Here is a 25246-nt window from a genome sequence, read left to right as displayed (position 1 = left end):
CAAAGGTACTTGGGAGTGCATGTACAGAATTTCCTAAAGGTTATCTTGCAGGTTGAGTTGGTTGTAAGGAAGGTAAATGTAATGTCAGCATTCATTTTAAGAGGACTGAAATATAAGAACAAGGATGTGATGCTGAGGCTTTATAAGGCATTGGTGAGGGTCCTTGTGGCTAAAGGGATCAGGGGGTATGGAGAATTATTCACGAGAATTATTCCGGGAATGAAAGGGTTAACATATGAAGCGCATTGGATGACTTGGGGCCAGTATTTGCTGGAGTTTAGCAGAATATGGGGGAATCTCATTGAAGTCTATCAAACATTGAAATATAACACGTATATACTGTAGCTGAGACTTGACGTAGATTGGGAGACCGCTTCGCAGAGCTCCTACATTCCATTGACCAGTGGCTTCTCCTACTGCCGTAATGAAGCCACACTCAGGTTAGAGGAACAACACCCTATGTTCCGTCTGGGTATCCTCTCAACATGATAGCATGAACATCGATTTCTTGAACTTACAATAATGGCAAACTCCTCCCCCCCCCGCTCCCACCTTTCACCATTCCCCATTCCCATTTCCCTCTCTCACCTCATCTCCTTACTTCCCTCTGGTGCTCCTCCCCATTTCTTTCTTCCGAGGCTTTCTGTCCTCTCCCATCAGATTCCCCCTTTTCCAGCCCTTTATTTGTTCCACCAATCAACTTCCCAACTTTTTACTTCACCCCTCCCCCTCGCCTGGTTTCACCTATCACCTACTACCTTGTATTTCTTCCTCCCCTTCCTCCACCTTCTTACCTCGACTTCTCATCTTTTTTCTCTAGTGCTGATGAAGGGTCTCGACCTGAAACGTCAGCTGTTTACTCTTTTCCATAGATGCTGCCTAGACTGCTGAGTTCCTCCAGCATTTTATGTGTTGCTTGGATTCCCAGCATCTGCAGATCTTCTCTTGTTTGAATATTGAAAGGCCTAGACAGAGTGGATGTGGAGAAAATGTTTCCTATAGTGGTTAAGTGTAGGACCAGAGGGCATGGCCTCAGAATAGAAGGACATCCATTTAGGACAGAAATGAGAAGGAATTTCTTTAGCCAGAGTGTGGTGAATCTGTGGAGTTCATTGCCATAGATGGATGTGGAGACCGTCATTGAGTAGATTTAAAGCAGCATTGATAGGTTCTTGGTTAGTAGGGGCATGAAAGGTTATGGAAAGAAGGCAGGAGAATGGGGTTGAGAGGGATGCTAAGTCAGCCATGATGGAATGGTGGAGCAGATTTAGTGAGCTGAATGGCCTAATTCTGGTCGTGTCTTATGCTGCAGGTCAATAAAACCCTGGTTAAACCACACTTGGAATATTGTTCAGTTCTGGTTGCCTTAATTTAGGAAGGATGTCAACACTTTAGAGAGGGTGCAGCGGAAGATAGGTTGAGCAAGCTAAAGCTTTTGTCTTTGGGTTGAAAGAGGATGTGAGAGGTGACGATGGAGGTGTACAAGATGATAAGGGGCATATATCAAGTGCACAGCCAGTCATTCTCTCAGGGCAGAAATGGTGAATACCAGGGGACATAATTTTAAGGTAATTGGAAGAAAATATAAGGAGGATATCAGAGTTAATTTATTTCTACATTGACAGCGGTGAGTATGTGGAACACGCTTGCTGGGTTGGTGCTAGGGGGTCGATAAATTAGGGATCATTAAGAAACTCTTAGATAGGCACATGGGTGATAAGAAATAGTGGGGTGTGTGGAGGGAAGGGTTAGATTGATCTTAGGGTAGGTTAAAATGTCGGCACAACATTGTGGGCAGGATGGCTTGTACTGTGCAGTAATGTTTTATATCTTGTTGTCATTGAATCTTTGTTACTATCGAGTTAGTCGTGCTACTGAGTCAGTATATAGCTAATACATTAATGCATTTGAGGGTACTTGACAGGTTTATGTACTGACAAAATTAAACTGGCCTATAGAATGTTCTGGAAAGCTGCAATTTTGATAACATGGAATGCTAATGAGTAGTGTTTCTGCTGTGAACAACAGGGTTCAGACTCAGTGGGCTACAGCTTTAACATTTCTGTTGATGTTGATAGGCAAACTTTCCTAAGATGTTGACAAGTAACCAAATATAATTACTCACAATGCTTAAGGTATTAATATAGTTTATTTATCAGCAGTTAAATTAGAGAATGTATGTTAGTGTATATATAATTTACAGTTAGAATTCCAATTAAAGGTTTTAGGTTGCATCATTTGAAGTAAACCAACAGAAACAGATAAGGGACAAAGAGAACTCATTGTACTTGTGATTGGAAGCATTTTCCCATACTTCTGTTTTGGGTAGATAGCTTGGCATGTTCAGATTAATATCAGAATAGATATAAACAGAAGACTGACAGGTAAACCCGAAAGACAATGAATAAAAATATTATTAAGGTCCCTTTACAGAATACAACGGAGTATTATAATTCTCAACTTTAACTAAAAATACAGTACAGTACTGTAAATTGCATCCAATTCATTATAATCTTAGCACATATGATTCATATAGTGTCAGTGCCAAGCAGTTGAATAGAAAGTGACTTATGAGGGAAGTCCAGTGAGACCCTTTAACGTACATAAGCATCCTGCAAAACAGTGAATGAACTACACAGTTTAAAAAAGTCAACAATTCATATGAAAAGTGATTCCATAATACAGCATTTTGAATATGAACATGAATTTTATTCAGGGATTACATTAATTTTTCAATGTTTGCTGTAGTTGTAGAAAAGTAAAATGTATTTGACACAAATCAAATGCATATTTTTTATTAAAGTCAATTAATCACTCGGAGTCAGTGCTGATAATTGAGGCAAGTGATCTGTCAAAGTTAAATAACTCAGTGAAAAGGATTTTAAAAGTTCATTATTTAAAGTTTCCTCCAGCATAGGATTTCAAGAACTACACTATAAAAAAAATGTCCACAAACCATGTTGCATCATAACTCTGTAAACAGCTGGTTTTATTAAGGTCCTATCACTTCCTGGCCACATGATGGATATGCAGAACATAGTCTATTCAAATACAATCATTTCTTTATTCCAATCACTGGCAAAAAATACTGCTGGAAATAAAGTGAGTTTTGAATTGCTTGACAGTTGTCTTAAATAAATCAGACCAATAAATATTTATTTTCCATTTTTAAAAAAGCCATAGGAAAATCTCCAAACTATAATCTATTTCTATTTGTATAGATGATACATAGGATGCATAGGCACATACTAGGATGTATCTCAGTATCCTAGAATTGACTCAACCAGAGTAATGCATATGTTCAAGTATTTAGCTTTCAGAGAAGTATTCACTGAGCAATGGAGGATGGCGTGGTCCCCACAAAAGAGGGTCAAAGTGCTCTCTTCTATTAAAGAAGTTCCCAGGATGGGGTTCAGACTTTGTTTTTGAGTTCTTAGTTTCCCTGAACATCTGTCTCTTCAGCAACTTCTGCAGTTCCTGTATTATTACCCTCATGTTTAAGGGGTCCTGAGATGCCTTCAGAGTCACTTCATTGAATGGGAATGTCAGGATGAAGTCACCTATGCGAGTTATGGGCTTCTTGTCATAATCTGAAATGCTGTACTGTGGGAAAGGTGGCAAATCATACTTCAACGTAGAGGTAGGAAGCCGCAGACTCACTTTACGAAAATTCTGATCAGGCAGTGCATTATGTACTTCCAGCAACCTTGACCTGTCAATAGTACTTCGTGTACTAAGTGGGAAATTCAATCTTTTATTCAAACTTTCTCTCAACTGTGAGGTCAAGGTCTTCTTTGGCAGTTGTCTGGTGAGCTTTCTGCTTTCCTTGGTTTCTGAACAATGGGCAGATCCCCCACCCCTGGAACCATGCACCTTTCTGATGCATCCTTCAGTGGAGAGGTGCAGTTTGCTGCTCTGGGGGGATTTGTTTTCCACTTCTGGTTTGGTAGAGTCCACTAGTGGGTCTTCACTGGCAGAACTTTCATTGCACACAACAGAATGACTACAACTTTTGCGGCAGAGTAGCAGTGAATGGTTGTGCATGCTGGAAGACCAAGTTTCTTTCAAAGGCCCTTTTCTTCTTTTAGATGTGCTGGAATGAAGATTTCTGTGAGAGTTAATTATGCAAAAGGAAGGATAGCTACGAGACAAGGTATTATATTGCCATGACCTTGGGTAACCTTTCTGGCGTAATGTGTCTATCTCTTTGTAGTTCAGCAAATCAATGAGGTCGTATAATAGTTCCTTCTTCACTACCACATCAGCATTGCACTCTATCATTAGTGCTGGGCTATAATTTACTTCTAAAAGCCATGGCTTTATGTTATCATCTATCAGGATATCAAAACCAAACAGTTCAAGACAGTTAGGAGGGGATGGAATGGAAGGACTGATTGTAAGCAGTGTCATTGTTACAATATTGCTTATCCTCTGCCACATTAGTGGTTCATTTATATTCATGCTGTGCAAAAAAGCACGGAATTGGCTCATTGTCCATTTACAACCTGAACCAACACGTTCTTTATCCATTGTATAAGAGGGTCCAAATCTATTGATGCTAGTATTTGTTAAATGAGCATATATGTTGTCTAGAGATGAGAGATTATATTTTTCTGTCCCAAACCTCACCAAACCTTCTTGGTAAATATAAACTGTCAATGGCGAGAAACTGGTGACACAAACATAGATTCGCAAATCAAATTTATAACCAGAGATGAGAAGGGGATTGGTGATGTATTTCTGCACTATAACAGAACCACTGTATGTCAGGTCTTTGATATCTTGAAATATAAATATTCCTCTGCCACGCGAGAGATCCACAGGCTTGCAGATCCAGTATCCTGGCTTTCCTCCATTAGCCTTTTTGTCCTTTGTATATTCAGCAACAAATTTGGTGTAGTTATTGGGAAGGATGAAAGCTACAGGGCTGAAGTTATATATATTAGGTCCATAAATTCCTAACATACGCTTCAAATTACGAGCAAGATTGTCCTTTCGAGTAATGCCCATGCTGTTAGGGTAGTGCACCAGTCTTTGCCAAGGCATGATGTTCTCATATTCGGCATTAGAAAAACCAGGTCGCCAGTAAAGATTCCAGTCATGCTTATCTTGCACTTTTTCATCGAATTCCACCCAACCACGCTCAAGGAGGACATCCCGGATGATTTCAGGAGTGCCTTCATGCAGACGAAAAACTAATGACTTACTTAGATCTTCAGATTCAGACCAATTTGCCATGGTTTCACAAAATCTTTGTCACACCTTAAAGAAGAGAGAGCAGTAAGAGCCAGACATTATCAAAACAAACAACCTAGGCCTTGAGGTTAACAGTTCCACCTTTTAGTGATAATCCAATGGGATAAGTACATTTATATATAAGTAAATGTAAGGATTTTAGTCTTGCAATAAATAAATGATGTGATATGATAAGAATTCACTTAGCAATTTGAGAAGGAATTGCTAAAGTCAGATGTATCAGTATTACAATGGAATAAAGGGGATTACAGAGGCATGAGAGAGGAGTTGACCAAAATTGATTAGAAAGGGACACTAGCAAGGATGATGGCAGAACAGCAATGGCTGGAACTTCTGAGAGCAATTTGGAAGGTGCAAGATGTAAACATCCCAAAGAAGTATTCTAAAGGCAGGTTGATGCAACCATAGCTGACAAGAGAAGTGATAACCAACATAAAAGTTAAGGACAGGGCATATAATAGAGCAAAATTTAGTATTATGTTAGAGTCGTGGTCACCAACCTTTTTAAGCCCAAGATCCCCTATCTCAGCCTTAGTGAAAGGCAAGATTGACCCCAGATCGATTAGTTACACACATTAGTTACGGGGCAGAAAAGACTGGAAGTAAAACCCCGCAACCTGGAAGTAGAAATAATGTATGAACACCAGGGGTACCCACCCTTTTTTGACCGCGGACCAATTTAATATTGACAATATTCTTGCGGACCAGCCAAAGGTGGGGGGGGGGGGGGGTTGTTAAACATGACCGGAATACAGCGATACTGAAAGCAGGCTCCTTATGTCCAGTCTATTCCGCAATTTAGTTTTCGTGGCTCTTGGCACTTAGCTGCTGTCTCGCTTGCTCACATTTTTTCCGCTCAAAAAACTCAGCGGGTTTGTCTTTAAGAGCAGGGTGCTTGGACTCAAGGTACTGAAGCAGTTTTGAGGGCTTCATTGCCTCATTAGACAGCCTCCGGGCCCGAACTCCAGTCTTCCGCCCGCCCGCCGCCAGCTGCCTTGGCCAGGTGCGGCTGGGGTGAGAGAACAAGGTCAGGGCTGGAGGTCCGCGTGTCTGGCCCGCGGCGATCGCAGTCCAGAGAGAGCGACCGACCGAGTGAGGTGTGTGACAGGACAAATGCCCACCCCCCTTGTAGGATCTATCAGCCAACTAAAGTCTGTTTCAGTAGATCGCAGCGCGGTAGCTGTTCTGATACTTACGAAACCCTGAGCCCCAATTAGGTTGTCTGCGAATATTTCAGCGCCGGGTTCCCCACCAACATTTGGTGTGCGAAACAGGTTTAGGGGCGGCGCCCATTCTTCCGCACTCCAAGCTGGTAGCAACGGCACTTCCTGCCGGCCGCAAGAGGGTATCACGGTGTTTAGGCAACTGTTGACCTCGCGTGGGTTCAAGTTCAACAGTGAGCGTGACAGGGAATGAGGAAAGGAGCAGCTGACTCATATTGTTTCCTCACGGCCCGGTGGTTGGGGACCACTGAAGTACACTGCGTAGTGCGGGGGAGCTACACACATGCGCACTGGGGAGAAAGAATGGAACTAAAACCCCGCAACCCGGAAACAATCTCTCAACAGTATTTGTGTATTTTTTTTCGGGATCTACTGGGGAAGTCTCAAAGATCGACCAGTCGACCGCGATTGACGGGTTGGTGACCACTAAGTTAGAGGATTGAGAAGCTTTTAAAAACCAACAGAGGGCAACTAAGAAGTCATGAAGAAGCAAAACCTGAAATACGAAGGTAAGCTAGCCAATAATATTAAGGAGGATACCAAAAGTTTCTTCAGATAAGTAAAGCATAAAAGAGAAGCAGGAGTAGATTTCAGACCACTGGAAATTGATGCTGGAGAGTTAGTAATGAGGGACGAGGAAATGGCGGACAAACTGAATAAGTATTTTGCATTAGTCTTTACTGTGGAAGACACTAGCAATTTGGCGGAATTTCCAGGAGTCAGGGGTCATAAGGTGTGTGAAGATACAGTACTCTTACTAAAGAGAAAGTTCTTGGAAACCGAAAGGTCTGAAGATAGATGTCACCTGATCAGAAGGTGTACATGCCAGGGTTCTGACAGAGGTGGCTGAAGAGATTGTGGGGGCATTAGTAATAATCTTTCAAGAATCACTAGATTCTGGAATGGTTGCAGAAGACTAGAAAATTGCAAATGTCATTCCACTCTTCAAGAAGGGAGAGAGGCAGAAGAAAGTAAACTATAGGCTAATTAGTCTAGCCTCAGTGGTTGGGATGGATGTGTTTTTGGGGTACTTGGAGGCACTTGATAAAAAAAGGCCATAGACAGCATGGTTTCCTAAAGTGAAAATCTTGTCTGAGAAATTTGTTGGAATTCTTTGAAGAAATAACTCTCAGGATAGACAAAGGAGAATCAGTGGATGTTTTGTACTTGGACTTTTAAAAGGTTTTTGACAAGCTGCCACACAAGTTAAGAGCCCATGGCATTACAGGAATGATACTGGCATGGATAGAGCATTGGCTGATTAGCAGCTGGCAAAGAGTGGGAATAAAGGGAGCTTTTTCTGGTTGGCTGCCAGTAACTAGTGATGTTCCACGAGGGTCTGTGTTGGGACCGCTTCTTTTTACATTATATATCAATGATCTGGATGATGGAATTGGTGGCTTTGTGGCCAGTAGTAAAATAGGTGGAGAGCCAGATAGTGTTGAGGAAGTAGAGAGGCTATAGAAGGACTTAGACAGATTAGGAGAATGGGCAAAGAAATGGCAGATGGAATACACTGTGGGAAGTGTATGTTCATGCACTTTGGTAGAAGAAATAAAATTGTAGACTGTTTTCTAAATGGAGAGAAAATTAAAACATCTGAGGTGGAAAGGGACTTGGGAGTCCTCGTACAGGATTCCCTATAGGTTAATTTGTAAGTTGGGTCAGTGGTGAGGAACGCAAATGCAATGTTAGCATTCATTTCAAGGGGATTTGAATATCAGAATCAGGTTTATTATCACCAGCATGTGACGTGAAATTTGTGATGTGAATATAAAAGCAAGGATGTAATGTTGACACTTTAAAAGGCACTGATGAAGCCTCACTTAGAGGATTGTGAGCAAAGAAAGCATGTGCTGATATTTGAGAGGGTTCAAAGAAGGTTCACAAAAGTCTTATTCAATGAGGTGCATTTGATGACTCTGAGCCTGCATGTACTAGAAGTCAGGTTTCAATGAGGACACCCCTGATTTTTCTATCGAATGTTGAAAGGCCTTAATAGAGTGGATGTGGAGAGGATGTTTCCTATGGTGAGGAAATCTAGGACCAGAGGACATAGCCATAGAGTGACATCAATTTAGAATGGAGTAGAGGAGAATTTCTTTAGCTAAAGAGTGGTGAATCTGTAGAATTTGTTGCCAAAGGTGGCTGTGGAGGCCAAGTCATTAGGTATATTTAAGGCAGAGGTTGATAGATTCTAGAGTAGTCAGGGCATGAAGGGCTACAGGGACAATGAAAGGGATTGGGACTGAGAGGCAAATTGGATCAGCCATGATGAAATGGCGGAGCAGACTCAATGGGTGAAATGGCCTAATACTGCTCCTATACTTCATCATCTTAAATGCTGATGCAACAAAAATAATTAAATTATCCAATATCTAATCAATTCAGTGATGAACTTTGCCTCAGTAGTTAACTGGAATGAGTCTTAATTGTAATTGTTGAAATCCCATCTCAGAATCAGAACATGTAGGCATCAAACCCACTCCAGAATTTTCCATTAGAACTGACTCCAAGCTCACCTCATAAGATCCTGGATATCTGTTGACTAGTTAACCTATCAGAATAGCACTAAATAGCCTAGAACAATTGTGTAGGCACACGCATTTGAATTCCACCTTGGGAAATTAAACCAAAAAATTAATCTGTAATAATTAAGGACCAAGAAGCTACATGAAATTACTGGTGAGGGAATCTGTTCTCCATAATCTAGGCATTGTCAATTATGTCAACAAGATGTAAAATAATCTTTTAAGAATCATTACTGTCACAGTTGGTCAATCTTTCAATAAGCTGATGGAAAATTTCTCCTGCTACACACCATTCTCCAAGCACAGAAAATATGTAGTCTGAAAGGAAGCCATCTGGCCATTGTACCTTTAGAATTACTATATATAAGTTCTTTGAGTATATATCCAAGTCCTCTTTAAATGTTTTGAGGGTTTCCATGTCTCCCATCAACTCAGACAGAGTCCCAGACCCCATCTCTCTCTAGCATGAGAGCTTACCAAAACTCTTCCCCATGTATTTTGACTTCTCTCCCAACAGAAATATCGTCTTCCTATTTAATCTGTCCAGGCCCCTCATAATGCCTCAATTCAATTTTCCCTCAGACTTCATTGTTTTAAAGAAAACAATCCTACCTTACCCAATCTTTCCTCACAGCTACAACTTTACTGTTCTGGTACCATCCTCTTTAAGCTCATCTGCACCCTCTGAAGTGTAATCACACCTTTCCATAATGTAGAGATATTTCATTAGCAGAGTGACAAAATCAAGCCTCAATGTCTAACCTTCATCTAATGCTTTAATCTTACAACAGAAAGGAGACGGCCCCCTTGACATAGTGTTCTCTTCAATTTGAATTCTGTTCTCGCTGTGGAATAGTGCCACCACCAGATTAATAGGTGCAAACTCATTCAATCATCATGGTTTCCCTACAAAGCAGTACATATCTATAAAGGTCCATGCCATTTATAGAGCACTTGATAAATAGATAGGTAGATATTTTATTGATCCCAAAGGAAGTTATAGTAGCAATACAAGTGCACAGATATACAAATACTAGAAGAGAAGAATTTTTTTTAAAAAGTTACCTTAAACAGTATAACAGGAGGGGTCATCACTTCTCTGGCTATAGGTTGACTCATAATTGCCGAGGGTAAGAATAACTTCCTATAGTGCTTTTTGGAGCAGCACTGTTGTCTTGGTCTATTATTAAAAGGGCTCCTCTGTTCAGCCAAGATGGGATGCAGAGGGTGAGAAACATTGTCCAGAACAGCATAAAAGCAGGCCCTTTGGCCCATCTAGTCTGTGCCAAACTATTATTCTGCCTACACCCATTGACCTGCTCCTGGGCCATAGCCCTCCATACCCCTCCCATCCATGTACTTATCCAGGCTTCTCTTAAATATTGAAATTGAAACTGCATCCACCACTTCTTCTGGCAGCTCATACTCTCTTTCCTTGCACATCCACTACAGGAACTGGGATGATCATGATATTGATTGAAGAAAAGGGAGGCAGGAACAAGAGAGAAGATACTAGCTCCTCTTTACTCTTGGGCAGTATAGTGACCCAACAGTTGTAACTGCTGCTGCACGACTCCTGTGAAGGGGTTTAATCCTGACCTTGTAATGAGCTTGTTTGTTCTCCCTGTGACCTCCCACATCCCAATGGCATGCTGAGGGGTTAACTGGCAACAATCACCCGGGGTGGGGGGGGGGGTTTAGATGTGTACCCAGAGAGCTGGAAGTTGATTGATATGTTGAAAGGAATTAGTTACAGGGAAATGTGGGGGATAGGGACTGTTAGGACAGCTCTAAGAGCCCACGTAGAAAGCTGTCTTTTTGTCCATCAAGACTATCTCCCAAGGAAATGAAAAATTCTAGTATCATGGATTCCGGTTAACACACACAAAATGCTGGAGGAACTCAGCAAGCCAGGCTGAGTTGGAAAAGAGTATTGTTGATGTTTTGGGCTGAAACCCTTCAACAGGACTGGAGAGGAACAGCAGAAAAGAAGTAGGTTTAAAAGATGGGTGGGGAGGGGAGAGAGAGAATACACACAAGGTGACTTTGTTCATCCTTCGGAGTCGAAGACGACCACGACTTCTGTCAGGTGGAGGGTTTGTGACTGTGGGTCTGGAGGTAACTGCTGAGGCCAATCCGTGCCCTGAAAGCTCGCCCACATGTGGGACACATGAGGGTAGGTGCTGCAGTGGAAGTGGAGGTAGTTCGAGCCCTGCGCGTGGCGCGTTTCCTCTGAGCCTCTGCGGTGCGTCTGATTTCTGCTGCATACGCTCCTTTAGTGGTCCTGCTCCACCAGGTTGGGCGGTCCAGAGCAAGCGATTCCCAGCTACTGGGATTGATGTTGAGGTCTTTGAGGGACACTTTGAGGCAGTCTTTGAAACGTTTCTTCTGCCCTCCAACTGAGCGCTTGCCCTGGCTCAGCTCTCCATACAGCAGCTGTTTTGGTAGTCAACTGTCAGACATCCTGACGACATGGCCAGCCCATCTGGCTTGGGCTTTCTGTAGGAGGGTATAGACGCTGTGGGTGCTAGCCCGCTCCAGGACCTCTGTGTCTGGGACTTTGTCCTGCCATCGTATGTGGAGAAGTCTGCGGAGGCAGCTCAAGTGGAAGTGGTTGAGCTGTTTAGCATGTCTGCTGTAGACAGTCCAGGTCTCGCTGGCATAGAGGGTGGTGGTGAGAATCACTGCTCGGTAGACCTCCAGCTTGGTGATAAGGCTGAGTCCTCTCCGCTCCCATACATTCTCACGGAGTCTCCCAAAGCCGGCACTGGCTTCGGCAATTCTGTTGCTGATCTCTGCAGCTATGTTCACCGCTCATGATAGAGTACTGCCTAGATAAGTAAAGCTGTCAACTGCCAGTAGCTTCTCCCCCTTTACTGTGATGTGTGGTTCCCAGTAGGGCTTTCCGGATGCGGGCTGGTACATAGCTTTGGTCTTTTTGGTGCTGATTGTAAGTCCAAAGTTGTCACAGGCTCATGAGAAGCAGTCCATTTCTCACTGCATCTTCTGCTCTGTGCTGGCATTGAGGGTACAATCATCAGCGAATAAGAGGCTCTGACGACAGTCTCCTTTACCTTTGTAACAGCCTGTAGACGCCAGAGGTTGAATAGCCCACCACCAGTCCTGTATCTGACATGTATACCATCCTGACAATCGCAGAAGGCATCATTCAGCATAGCAGAGACCATGCTAAAGAGTGTAGGGGCGAGAACGCATCCTTGCTTCACACCGTTCATCACTGGGGAGACTTCTGACTCGTCACCATCATCCAAAACTTTCACCATCATGCCATCGTGGAACTGCCGAACAATCATGATGAACCTACTAGGGCAGCCAAACTTCTCCATTATCTTCCATAAGCCATCTCTGCTGACCGTATCAAATGCCTTGGTCAGATCGACGAAGGTCATAAAGAGGTCGCTGTGCTGCTCTTGGCATTTTTCCTGGAGTTGGCGTGCAGCAAATATCATGTTGACAGTTCCACGCTCTGCACGGAAGCCACACTGGCTTTCTGGGAGGAGACCTTGCTCAAGGTGTTGGAGAAGGCGATTAAGCAGGACGCGAGCCAAAATCTTCCCAGCTATGGACAGGAGGGAAATGCCTCAGTGATTGTCACAAGACTGGCGATTACCTTTCCTCTTGTAGATGTGGACTATGCTGGCATCTTTCAACTGTTGCGGGACCTTTCCTTCGTTCCACATAGACTGGAAGAGCTCAGTCAGCTTCTGCATCATGAATGGGCCTCCTGCTTTGTAGACTTCAGCAGGGATTGCATCTGATCCTGGTGCTTTGCCACAAGAAAGTTGCCTGATGGCTTTTCTGACTTCTTCTGTGGGGAGGTTGTCAAGGTCCAGGTTGATCTTCACCTGAGGTAGGCGAGCAATGGCCTCATCATTGATTTCGGCAGGACGGTTGAGGACCTGGTCTCTCCAAAATCTGCTTTTTCTCTGTCAGCAGCTGAGTCCCATCTGCACTGAGGAGGGGGGAGGAGCCAAAGGACTGAGGTCCATACATAGTCTTCAAAGCGTCGTAGAAACGCTTGGTGTCGTGACTCTCTGTGTAGCCCTGGATCTCATCGGCCTTATTGCTGAACCAGACATCCTGCATCTCACAGAGTTTCTTCTGCACTTTCTGTCTTGCACTGGTGAAGGCATCAATCTTTGCTTGTGATGTGGGATTGTTCTGGTGCGCTCTGAACAGTTGGTACAGGACAACAGCGCCTGTATCTCCTCGTCGTTCTCATCGAACCAGTCTTGATGTCTATGGATTGCTGGCCCGAGGTGTTTGAGAGCAGTAGAGTAGACTGCATCTCTGAAAGCCGTCCAGTGCTCCTCAGTGCTGGACTGGTCATCCTGGGGTGGGTCAAGCAGCCTGCTATCTAGGTCTTCACGAAATTCTTCTGCAACTACGCTGCTCTTCAGCTTGGAGACATTGAGCCTCTTTGCAGTCTTCTGACCTTGGGGGCTTCTCACAGGCAGGATGCGAAGTTTAAACTTGGACACTATGAGTCGATGATCCGTCCAGCAGTCGGCACCACACATGCCCTTTGTACCTCTCACGTCTTGCCAGTCCCTCTTTCTGGTGATGACATAGTCGATCAGATGCCAGTGCCTAGTGTGTGGATGCATCCAAGATGTCTTGTTACGAGTAGGGAGGCGGCATAGGGTGTTGGTGATGACAAGGTCATGCGTAGTGCATGTCTTGAGGAGCAGCAGGCTATTGCTGTTACACTTGCCAATACTATGTCTTCCAATAATCCCCTCCCAGGTCTGGTAATCTGTCCTCACTCTGGCGTTAAAGTCCCCGACGACAATAAGCTTCTCTGACTGTGGGACTGCTGCTATGAGGGTGTCAAGTTCTTCATAGAACTTATCTTTGATGTCATCTGGGTTGGTCATCGTTGGGGCATATGCGCTGATCAGCGTTGCACTCCTTTTATTGCCAAGTGGGAGCCGAAGCGTCATCAGGCGATTGTTGATGCCCTCTGGAAGCTTGGCAAGTTTACAAGCGAGGTGGGATTGGATGGCAAATCCAACACCAGCCTCTCATCGTACAGTGCTGCAGCGACCGTTCCAGAAGAAGGTGTACCCACCACCACGTTCTGTAAGCTGGCCCTTGTCTGCTAGGCATGTTTCGCTGAGTGCTGCAATGTCCACATTATAACGGGCTAGTTTTTTGGCGACCAGTGCTGTTCTTCTTTCTGTTCTGACAGCCTTGGTGATGTCAAGCAGAGTTCGCACGTTCCATGTGCTAAGGTTGAGCACCTTCACTTTCGTCTTCTTTGTAGTTCGACCGCTGAGTGGGATCCCCGCCAGCTGCTGTGTGCTGAACGGGTTAAGATGAAGCAGGCTATGTTTGAGGCACCTTTTCTAGCCCCTTCCTCCATGGAGGTGAGCAGAGCGATTCCTAAAGAGGACTGCTCAGACACCCAGGGGGCTGCTGAGCTCCACTGCTGCTTCACTCCAGTGGAGAACGACCCAATGCCCTGGGCCGCCTGTGTGCAGGTTTGTGACTGCAGCTTCCAGTGTATCCACACCTGCTGCTTCGCCACTAGCCCATCGCCACAGGGCTTGAAGTTTTTTAGCGGAATGGGTTTGGAGTCGTGACTTGCGCTTGACTTGGATTAGAGTGAGGGAGAGTTGCACAAATCGTCACCGACCTATCTGTATCCAGTTGCAAGATGGAGTCGAGACGGCTGGAGATAAGTCGGGACGCAGTGGATGGCCAGCAGTGTTCTACGTGTCTCACTGTGCCCTGATTGCGCTCCACAACGCTTTGCTGGGTCCGCCTTTCTACTCGTTGGACCGCCAAGTGGTGGTCTCCTCCGCGTAGTCAGCCGAATTCAGTCTTCGCATGTGTAGGTAGACAAGCCTTAACTCACTGAGGGTTTGAGGCCCATCGGCTACCCTCACTAGGTTTTGCCGACCAGTCGAAGCCGTTGCCTGAAACCTGAAGGGGGAGGAATGAAGTAAAGAGCTGGGAAGTTGAATGGTGAAAGAGACAGAAATCCATTGAAGAAAGAAAAGTGGGGAGGAGCACCAGAGGAAATTGATGGGTGGGCAAGGAGATAGGATGAGAGAGGGGAAAAGGGATGGGAAATTGTGAAGGAGAGGGGAGGTGGGGGGCATTACTGAAAGTTTGAGAAATCAATGTTCATGCCATCAGGGTTGGAGGTTACCCAAAAGTCATACAAGGTGTGATTCCTCCAACCTAAGTGGCCTCATCCTGACAGTGGAGGAGGCCATGGATGGACATATCGAAATGGGAATGGGAAGTGGAATTGAAGTGCATTGCCACTGGGAGATCCCACTTTATCTGGTGGATAGAGAGTAGGTGAAGCAGTCTGCCAATCTACATTGGGTCTCCTCCACTGTCGTGATGAGGCCACACTTAGTTTGGAGGAACAATGCCTTGTGTTCCACTTGGGTAGCCTCCAACCTGATGGCATGAACATTGATTTCTCGAACCTCCGGTACTGCCTCCCCCCACCCCTGTCCCCTCTCCTTCACCATTCCTCATCCCCTTTTCTCTCTCTCTCCTTACCTCCTTGCCCACCTATTGCCTCCCTCTGGTACTCCTCCTCACTTTTCTTTCTTCCATGGTCTTCTGTCTTTTCACCAATCAGCTTTCCAGCTCTGTACTTCATCCCTCCCCTTTCAGGTTTCACCTATCACCTTGTGTTTCTCTCTCCACTCCCCCCCCCCCCCCACCTTTTAAATCTACTCCTCAGCTTTTTTACTCCTGTCTTGCCAAAGGGTTTTGGCCCAAAATGACAGCAATATTCTTTTCCATAGATGCTGCCTGGCCTCCTGAGTTCCTCCAGCATTTTGTGTGTGTTGCTTGGATTTCCAACATCTGTAGATTTTCTCCTGTTTGTGAGTGGATTCTGGTTAATTGGGCCATCTGTTAATTGCGACAGCTGCTTACTTGGGCTAACTCATAAAGAACAAAAAATAACTGAAAAAATTGCCAGATTCCATTTTTTTTATTTGGGATACTTTGCCACTTAATTGGGACAGGAAACCGTTGCTGAACAGCTTCTAACTCGTGTCAGTTGTGAGCACTTGTCTGGCCAATAGACATTGCACCATGCTTAGAGCGATAGGTTTTTTAATAGCAGTAGTTGCATGTGTTTGTGTGCAAAAAGCAATGATTTTTGTCACTAACAGTTAACAAGAAGTAAGCAGTAAGACAATTCAGAACTGTTTTCTTCATTGTAATTTCAAGCATTCAGTTGCCAGAAATGCAACAATTACGCTACTTCAGCAAGTTATGAACAATGAGAATGAAAATTTGGAGGATGCAATCATCAAAAGGCTTGTGATTATGGCTGTCCATAATCTGCTCTAGGTGCTTGCATTTTGCATTTCAAGATGCTTGCTCACTTGTAGTCAAAAGAACACGACAGTGTACACTGGATGAATTTCTCCATCGATAGCTATTAAGAACTAATACACAGTTTTATAGTACTGTAGTGATCTAATTTGTCCTGTATTTCATTTAAATACATATTTTTACTCCATTAAACTCCATTGTCTTTTTTTTAAAACCTTTTTAACTATTTCTATGAAACTTCGGCTAATTGGGGCAGCCACTTAATTGGGCCAAAATGTATTGGTCCTGATGTGTCCCAATTAACTGGAATCCACTGTACTTGCTTTGCTGATCTAATCTTTAATGCATGCTCATATTGCCTGCTTTGGAATAGAACCTATTGATGCATTCTTTGGCTATCTGATACTATTTTGCAGCCTTATGCTGCCTGTTGGTCTCTGTTCAGCCTTCCTTTCAGATTTCCTCACCATATAATAATCATCCCTGCTGACCTGGTTTTGAACATGTGATCGCCTCTATGCTCGATTAGGTTACAGGTAGTTGTGCTATGATGCTTGTTTCCATAATACAAATTAAATATGACAGAACCAATGGATTAGGAAACATCATTTGTATTACATGGGCTGCATTGTTTATAGCACAATTGTCATCAGGTAAACTGCTTAAATCTGAGCCTTAAAGGTTATTATTCTATAACAAGAAGGAACATACCATCACAATATACTAGAACTTATCTGTACAGTAACATTTTCATAATCTACTATTAAAATGCTTGAAATCTGAAATTTTCATCTTTGGTTTTGAATACATCCATCAGTTTGAATCATCCTATCTGCCTCCCAGAAATCTATTTTTTCTATTATGGCCTATTCTGTTCTGCTACTTACAGCCTCCCAGAAATCTATTATGATCTACTCCTTCAATTCTTGACAGTCCTCCCTAACATCTTCACAGCTCTCATTCTTCCTCTAAGATATTCTTTGAAATTTTTCTCTGTAATTTCAGTTTGATGTGATGTTGGAAAAGTAGGTAAAATAACATTCAAAAGTTTCAAATCTGTAAATATCTGAAAAAATGTGATCTGGGCAAATTATATTTATTAGACAACAATTCAAAAAGCATGAGTCAGTTATCCATGAATAAAACATGAAAAAACATGTTATTCCCTTCATTTTCCATAAAAGAAAAGCTTGATCATTTCTGGATGGTTGGAAGAAAAATTTAGATATAATTGGACTTGATGGGAAAGAGAACTTCAGGTATCTCTACCTATAGAGAAATGAGAGAAAATTCTCCAACTAGTTAACACTTCTTCAATGTGTGCTAGACACTCCTTGATACAATTTAAGGTGGTTCATAGGGCCCATATGTCCAAGGATAAGTTAGCTGGTTTTTATTGCCATATAAATCCTGTCTGTGATCGATGTAATTCTGAGGTAGCTTCCTTGACACATATGTTCTGGTCTTGCCCTCTTTTGGAAAAATATTGGAAAGACATTTTTGATATTATTTCAGCAGTTTTGCATATTGATTTACAACCTCATCCTATTACTGCAATATTTGGATTGACAATGATGGACTCTAGTCAATTATCCCCTTCAGCTTGCCGTTCGATTGCATTTGTTACATTAATAGCCAGAAGATCCATTTTATTTAAATGGAAAGATTCTAATCCCCCTACTACATCTCAATGGTTTTCCCAAACTATAACATGCTTAAACTTGGAAAAAATTAGGAGTGGCACTATCGACCCTTCAATTAAATTTGAAAAAAACTTGGAGACCATTTATTCAACATTTTCATATGATGTAAGCTGACCTTTTCCGAACCCTTCTCAATAACTTTTTGTTCTTGTATAGAGGAGCGGAGTTAATGACAAATAATGATTTTAACTGATGAAACATGGCAGCCCAGCTTTTGTTTTGTTTTATTTTTATTTTGTTTTTTTACATTTGGGGGACTTTTTTGTTCTGTATAAAATTTTTTTGATCTTTTTTATGCTCCATTATTAAGAGATTGGGAGGCTTAGATTACACATGTTACTTGGAGTCTGTTTCTGTATACATGAACTGTTATTAATGTAATCCTGATCTCTTTGTATCGTCATCATTATGTTTATATATTCGAAACTTAATAAAAAAGATTGAGGAAAAAAAAGATTTTCTATAGTTTATTAGCAACTTTTTTGCCTACTCACTTGACAAATCCATGCCCTTGTTAGCTATTAATATAAGTAGCCAAAAACACAGTCAAGAACACAGTCACATCTACCAGTAACAACTAAACTCTATTTATTATCGAATGAGATCAATTCCTATTTTCCATTCCTATATATTATATAAACATATATAGTTATCTATATTTACTACAATATTTTGTGTTCCTCACACTCAATACCTGTTGTTTATAATGGCTTTCACATTGACGGCACACAAATTAATTGCTAACATTTCTGCTGCCTTTGTTATTCCCCACTATGATCCTTTGTCTCTGCCTCAAAGGGGTATACATTGTCTTTTTCTATCTCCCTTTTACATTCTTTTGCAGGATATTTATTTTGTTTCTTCCTGGTTTACTTTCACCTACTGCCACCTTCATGTTCATCAATTTTAAACTTCAACTAAATTAATCCTCAGTCTTCATCCTCTTCTTAGCAACATGGAAATTCTTACAGTATAATATACTACATTTACCTCTTGCGTTAGACACTTTTCCAAGTTTTTCTGCTAATACTGCTAATAAATTAATTATTTTAACCTTAGTGTAGGCATATCAGCCGGATTCACATATCAATATCCCATAGATGACAATAATCTCATAACTCTACATTTAATGATTAAACATTGTAAAGATTAAAAGAAAAGCCACAGAAACTGATAAAGGATCTAAGCTTTTGGTGCAGTATTAAAGGACCATGCCCAACAACAGACTCCTGAAACATTCTACTTCTAGCCACTGCAGGAAGAGATGACAGATCGACAGAGGGGAATGGTCAAAGCAGTTTTAAAACTCCAGTATCTACACTGTCCCGTGATCAATCAAAAATGGAGGGTAAAGGATGACACCAAGAACTTTGAATCCATACAGAAGCCCTGTGTGAATGAAAGGAGCACGCCAACTCCCAAACAATCCATCCTGACAAGTACCTACTGCCCACCTGTGGATGAATCTCCAGTTACCACATTGGCCTCAGTCACTTTTGAACCCACAAAATCAGAGAGGCAGCATGTTAGCCTAAATTTCAAGGATTTCTCAGGATGCTATCAAATGTATTCACATTTAAGCCTGAGCAAATGTTAGGAGAGATGGAATGTACCACACCTAATGTAATTCCATATTCACCAGGTCCTTTTAGACTTTCCACTAAAGTTTCTGTAATAATAAGGATAAGGCACGGATCCCAGAGGCAAACTAGCTAAGATTAATTAACCTTTGCAGACTCAGGACTCAGTTGGAACCTCAAATGTTTGACCGTATGAACATCAAATTCTCCAGCTTTCGGTAACTTCTCCCCCTCCCCTCCTTCTTCATTTCCCATTCAGGCCCCCTTATCCTTTCTCAGAACTAGAATCAAGTTTAATATCCACAATGTCATACCTTGTGAAATTTGTTATTTTGCAGCAGTAGTACATAGTAATAAAGAACTATAAATTACATTAAGAAATATATAACAAATGAATTAAATCAGTGCAAAATGAAAGCAAAAAAAAGGAAAAAAATAGTGAGATAGTGTACAGAGGTTCGTTGTCCATTCTGAAATCTGATGGGGGAGGCTAGAGTCAGTGTGGATTGGAAATAACATCTTGCTGACAGTTAACACTTCTCCTCAACTGCCTATCACCACCTTCTGGTGCCTCTCCTTCCCTTTCTCCCACAGTCCTCCCTCCTCTCCTATCAGATTCCTTATTCTTCTGCCCTTTACTTTTTCCACCTATCACCTCCCTCACCTGGTTTCAGTATCATCTACTAACTTGTACTCCTTCCCTTTCCCCCACCATCTTACTCTGACCTCTTCCCCCTTCCTTTCCAGACCCGATGAAGGGGCTCGGCCGTTTCTGTATATGCGCCTGACCTGCTGAGTCCCTCTAGCATTTTGTATGTGTTACTCTAAATCAGAACCTTCCAGTCTACTCACCAATTGAGTTATCAATGGTACAGGAGAGACAAAGGGACACAGAAAGCAAAATAGGGATTAATTTTCAAGCCAGAGTTTTGTTCTGCAATTAAAATCCATTAACCCATTTGAGGCTTCAACTAAAACCACATTTTTGGCCCTTTTGCGTTGTATCATCTCACACCTCTTTAACATTGAACAACACAAAATGAAAGTTGCTATTTGCATCTGGATGAAATCCGACTAAATCCAACTTGTTTGTGATGTTTAAAATACAATCTCAAAAGAACAATAATCGGCAACAAAAACTAACAGTCAGTGGTTAGAGTAGGGTGCTGAGAGATGTTTTTGATTGGTCAACCGCGGAAGTGTGTTCAATTTCTACCATAAATTTCCTCTGACTTTATGGCTCTAACGGAACGCCGAACTTCGGCACGGGGTGTTGACATGCCGCACTCTTTAGCGACTTTTACCGGTCCGGAGACCTCGGCATGCCGGCCGTGAGGGACGGCGACACGGTGAGATAAAGCACTCACCCTCCAGGATGCCAGAGCGGAGGGCCGACTCGTTTAAACGCAATTGATTCAACCGGTTAACATCGCGGTCTCGGCAAGCACGACCGCACCTCGCAGCCGGCGAAGGCCTCGTCCGGCGCCATGGCATCGCTCGGGTACCATGGTAACGCGCGGATGTCATAACAAACGTCCGCTCCGGACCGGTCACTAGGCGACGAGGCCACGCCCAGTGACGTCATGCCGCAGGGCGAGGCCGCGTCTCCCGGGCGGGCGTGCTGTAGGGATGGACGCTCGGCCCGTCGTTTGGGTTGGGGCAGACATCCCAGCCCGCAAAAACTCATTTCAGGGAGGTAGCACCCGCACAACCCCATATCCCTCCACTTGTATACAGGACATTTCATTATGGAAGAACACAACAATTTACACACACGTACAACAATCCTTGTTGAGTATTTTGCTGGCAGTCTCAATGCCAATAGCTAAATGCTAATGCAAACAGCTTTTCTATTTCTTTTTCAAACTTTCCTTGTACTGTGATGTGGCTTGCTTGGCAAATTTGGGCATCTTGCCAGAAGTCTCAACCTCACAGCGGTCTGTGTCAATTAATTTGTTAATTTTGCAAGACGGCAGATTCGCAAGTGTTTTGTGAGACAGCTGACTTCTGAAGTCCGTCTTTAATGTGATGCACCATGCTGAGTGCCCTTTCTACATCACAATTAGAAGTTGGCAGCACCAAAAGCAGCTTCATCAACTGGCTGAGCTCTTTGGCAGTCATTTAACCCACCATGGGCAATAGAAAAGTCACTGTTGCAAATGGAGCAGCAAGCAACTCTGCCATTATTTTTTACCCCCATTAGGCAGGGGTACACTTTAGTGTAGTCTGGAGTGAAGTACGTTTTATATTTCCTTCTTTTTTGGAGCACTCGGCCATGGAGCTGCAGGACACTAAACTGAACTGATGGACAATGAAAGAGAGAGGTCGACTGTAAAGCCTGCCCACAGTGAAAACGGATAGGTCTACTTAGCACAAAGAGGGACCAATCAGGATGCTCTCTCTGTCACTCTCTCACTATGTCTGTTCCCTCCCCCTCAAAACAATCGATTTCCAGGATATTGTATATCATGGAGCCGCTATCAATATGCTGGAGACTCCCAGAACTTCCGGGAGAGGTGGGATGGCTGGGTAAGGAGACTGGATGACGATGGGACACAGACAGGGAAAGGGAAACCGATCAGGCCATCTTCGAATGGCGGTGCAAATTCCAAAGACCGATTGACATCCCGCTAGTCCTAATTCAAATAAGTAAAACTAAAAGCTGCTGGAAACACTCAGGAGATTGGGCAACATCAGCAGAGGATGAAACTGTAAAAGATACAGGTTAAAAACCATTTTTTTTTTCCTTTGCGGAACAGGGAAAGAAGGAAAGTAGTGCCATGGCAGCCAATGACCAGTTGAAGATATAGTCCTTAACGCTGCATCTCCCACCACAAACACTGTCTGACCTGCTAACCCTTAGTAGCATTGTCTGGTTTTGTTTCTAACTTTATAGCATCTTCGAATCAGAGTCAGGTTTATTATCACTGGCATGTGTTGTGAAATTTGTTAACTAGCAGCAGCAGTTCAATACAATATATAATACAGAAGAAAAAAACAAAATATAATAATAAATAAATCATTTATACATACATTGAATAGATTTTAAATGGTGCAAGAACAGAAACAATATATATTTAAAAAGTGAGGTAGTGTCCAAGGGTTCAATGTCCATTTAGGAATCGGATGGCAGAGGGGAAGAAGCTGTTCCTGAATCGCTGAGTGTGTGTCTTCAGGCTCCTGTATCTCCTCCCTGATGGCAGAGGGGAAGAAGCTGTTCCTGAATCGCTGAGTGTGTGCCTTTAGGCTTCTATTTCTCCAATCAGATGGTAACACCTGTAGAGTTTTTTTTTGTTGATGTACAATAGACGTAATTTTATCTTCATCCCGTCTGCTGACAATTTTCGCCGGGGGTGAGGGTTGAAACCAAGTCTGTAGTTTCCATGTGGAAAACCAAGTCCAGGAAAATTAGTTGACATTTTTAGAAGGTGGTCTGCTGTGCAGCGTTCATCACCAATAGGGTGTTATCAAATGTGGCCATATGATTTGTTTAAACTTAAGGAATATGAGTATGGTAGGTTATATTGGTCCCTTCAGCTTGCTTTGCCTTTCAATTTGATTGTGGCTGAACTTCTACCTCAACATTACTTTCCTGCCTAATCTGTTTTAAATGGGATTAATGCCAGAGTCATCACAGACCTCCAGGAACAAGAACTTTAAAGATTCACTGCTCTTTGAGTGAAGGAAGTTCTTCCCATTTCAGTCTTAATTAGCCTTTTTTAATATTTATTTATTGAATTTTTGAAATTACGAAGAATAAATGTAAAAGTAAAATAGTAAGAAAGATAATATTAATCCTCCCCCCTCTCCTTAACCCTCCCCCCCCTTAACCCTTATCTAAAGAAAGAAAAAAGAAAGAAGAAAAAGATTGCCTGGATATCGGAGGATCCCCACATGCTTCATGGAGTTCAAAATAATTCTGATATTTATTTTTTACTTTCCCCAATTACTATAATTTTATCTTCAAAGGACCTATGTATTTGATCCTATCTTTTGTAGGTATGGGAGCCAAATTTTCAAAAATATATCATATTCATTTCTTAAATTATACATAATTTTTTCAAATGGAATACAACTATGTATTTCATTATTCCAACGATCCAGTTAAATATAAATCAGATTTCCAACTAACTGCGATAACTTTTTTGGCTACTGCCAATGCAATTTTTATAAATTTTTTTCTGATACTTGTTCAATTTAAGTTTCGGTATTGTCCCTTCAATGTCTCCTAATAAAACTAATACTGGACTATGTGGGAGTTGTACTCCAGTAACTTGTTCCAATAAAAGTCTTAAATTTATCCAAAACGGTTGAATTTTAAAACAAGACCAAGTAGAATGTAAAAAGGTAAAAATTTCTTGATTACATCGAAAACATTGGTCAGACAGATTTGAATTTAATCTATTTATTTTCTGTGGTGTTATATATAATTGATGTAAAAAATTATATTAATCTAAGTCGAACATTTATTGTATTTCTCATAGTCTTAACTAGCCTTGTATTGAATTAGAGCTGTACTTATTTTAGGACCTCTGCTTCTAGACGTCTCTGTGTATCATGGTGAACCTTTTAGAAATATTGTGTGAGGTCACCTCCATTCTCTGAAGAATCGAGTCTTTCTTGGTACAAAAGATCTATCATCCTAGGAATTGTTGAATTCTCTTTATAGGAAATATATCTGTGGTAAGTTAAAGGTATATTGTTCACAATTATTCACAGTACTCTAGGGTAATTTCACTATATAATTGCAATAAGACATATTCACTCATACCCTCTTGCAATACGGCCAACATATCACTTGCCTTCCAAAATGCCTGGGGCACTTGCATGTTTGTTTCTAGTGACTTGTGAGCAAAGAGACTTCGGTACTTTTGAACATAAATATTTCTCAATCTCTTGCCATTTTAGAAAAGATACTTGTATTCAGCTTTTTCTCTGGTACAGTGACAATCCTCACATTTTTTCCACATTGTACTCTGCTGTACAGGGTAGCACACTTGTGGTGCGGCTATCTCCCTGCACTGTTTGGTTCTACCACAGAACACTACAGCACAGAAAACAGGCCATTTAGCCCTTCTAGTCCATGCCAAATCTTTATTCCGCTAGTCCCACTGACCATAACTAGTCCATAACCCTCCAGACCTCTCCCATCCATGTATCTATCCAATTTATTCTTAAAACTTAATAGTGAGCCCACATTACCACATCAGATGGCAGCTCGTTCCACACTTCCACCACTCTCTGAGTGAAGAAGACCCCTAATGTTCCGCCTAAACCTTTCCCCTTTCACCCTAAAGCCAATGACCTCTTATATTCATCTCTCCTAATCTAAGTGGAAAGAGTCTATTCGCATTTACTCTGTCTGTACCCCTCATAACCTCTATCAAATTCCCCCTCATTCTTCTACGCTCCAAGGAATAAGGTCCTAACCTGTTCAAGGCCGGATTAACCTAGTGGCAAAAGTGGCACATGATACAAGCTGCAGTCTGGTGAAATGGGCACTCTTACTGTATTCTCACGACTGTTAGCACGAGATTTGGGTAGACGATTCATTTACAGCCATCAGTCTTCTGTTCTTTGACAAAGTACTGTGGATTGAGTTCATAGCAATGCATTTC

At 42.3% G+C, this 25246-nt stretch overlaps 1 protein-coding gene across 1 annotated transcript; it reads right to left on the bottom strand.

Moving 5' to 3' along the window:
- Positions 1-2136: 2136 nt before the first annotated feature.
- On the bottom strand, positions 2137-21127 carry ttll2 (tubulin tyrosine ligase-like family, member 2). The gene is made up of 2 exons (XM_059986545.1): positions 20996-21127; positions 2137-5262 (listed from the first exon to the last, which is right to left on the bottom strand). Exon 2 carries the CDS (start codon positions 5236-5238, stop codon positions 3310-3312), a length of 1929 nt encoding a protein of 642 aa, XP_059842528.1. The 5' UTR covers positions 5239-5262; positions 20996-21127; the 3' UTR covers positions 2137-3309.
- Between the last annotated feature and the right edge of the window lie 4119 nt (positions 21128-25246).

The sequence above is a fragment of the Hypanus sabinus genome, chromosome 12 (genome assembly GCF_030144855.1).
Source record: "Hypanus sabinus isolate sHypSab1 chromosome 12, sHypSab1.hap1, whole genome shotgun sequence".
NCBI classification, from domain to species: domain Eukaryota; kingdom Metazoa; phylum Chordata; class Chondrichthyes; order Myliobatiformes; family Dasyatidae; genus Hypanus; species Hypanus sabinus.
The sequence above is the reverse complement of the archived record's forward strand: the minus strand, read 5'-3'. Positions and strand labels throughout refer to the sequence as shown.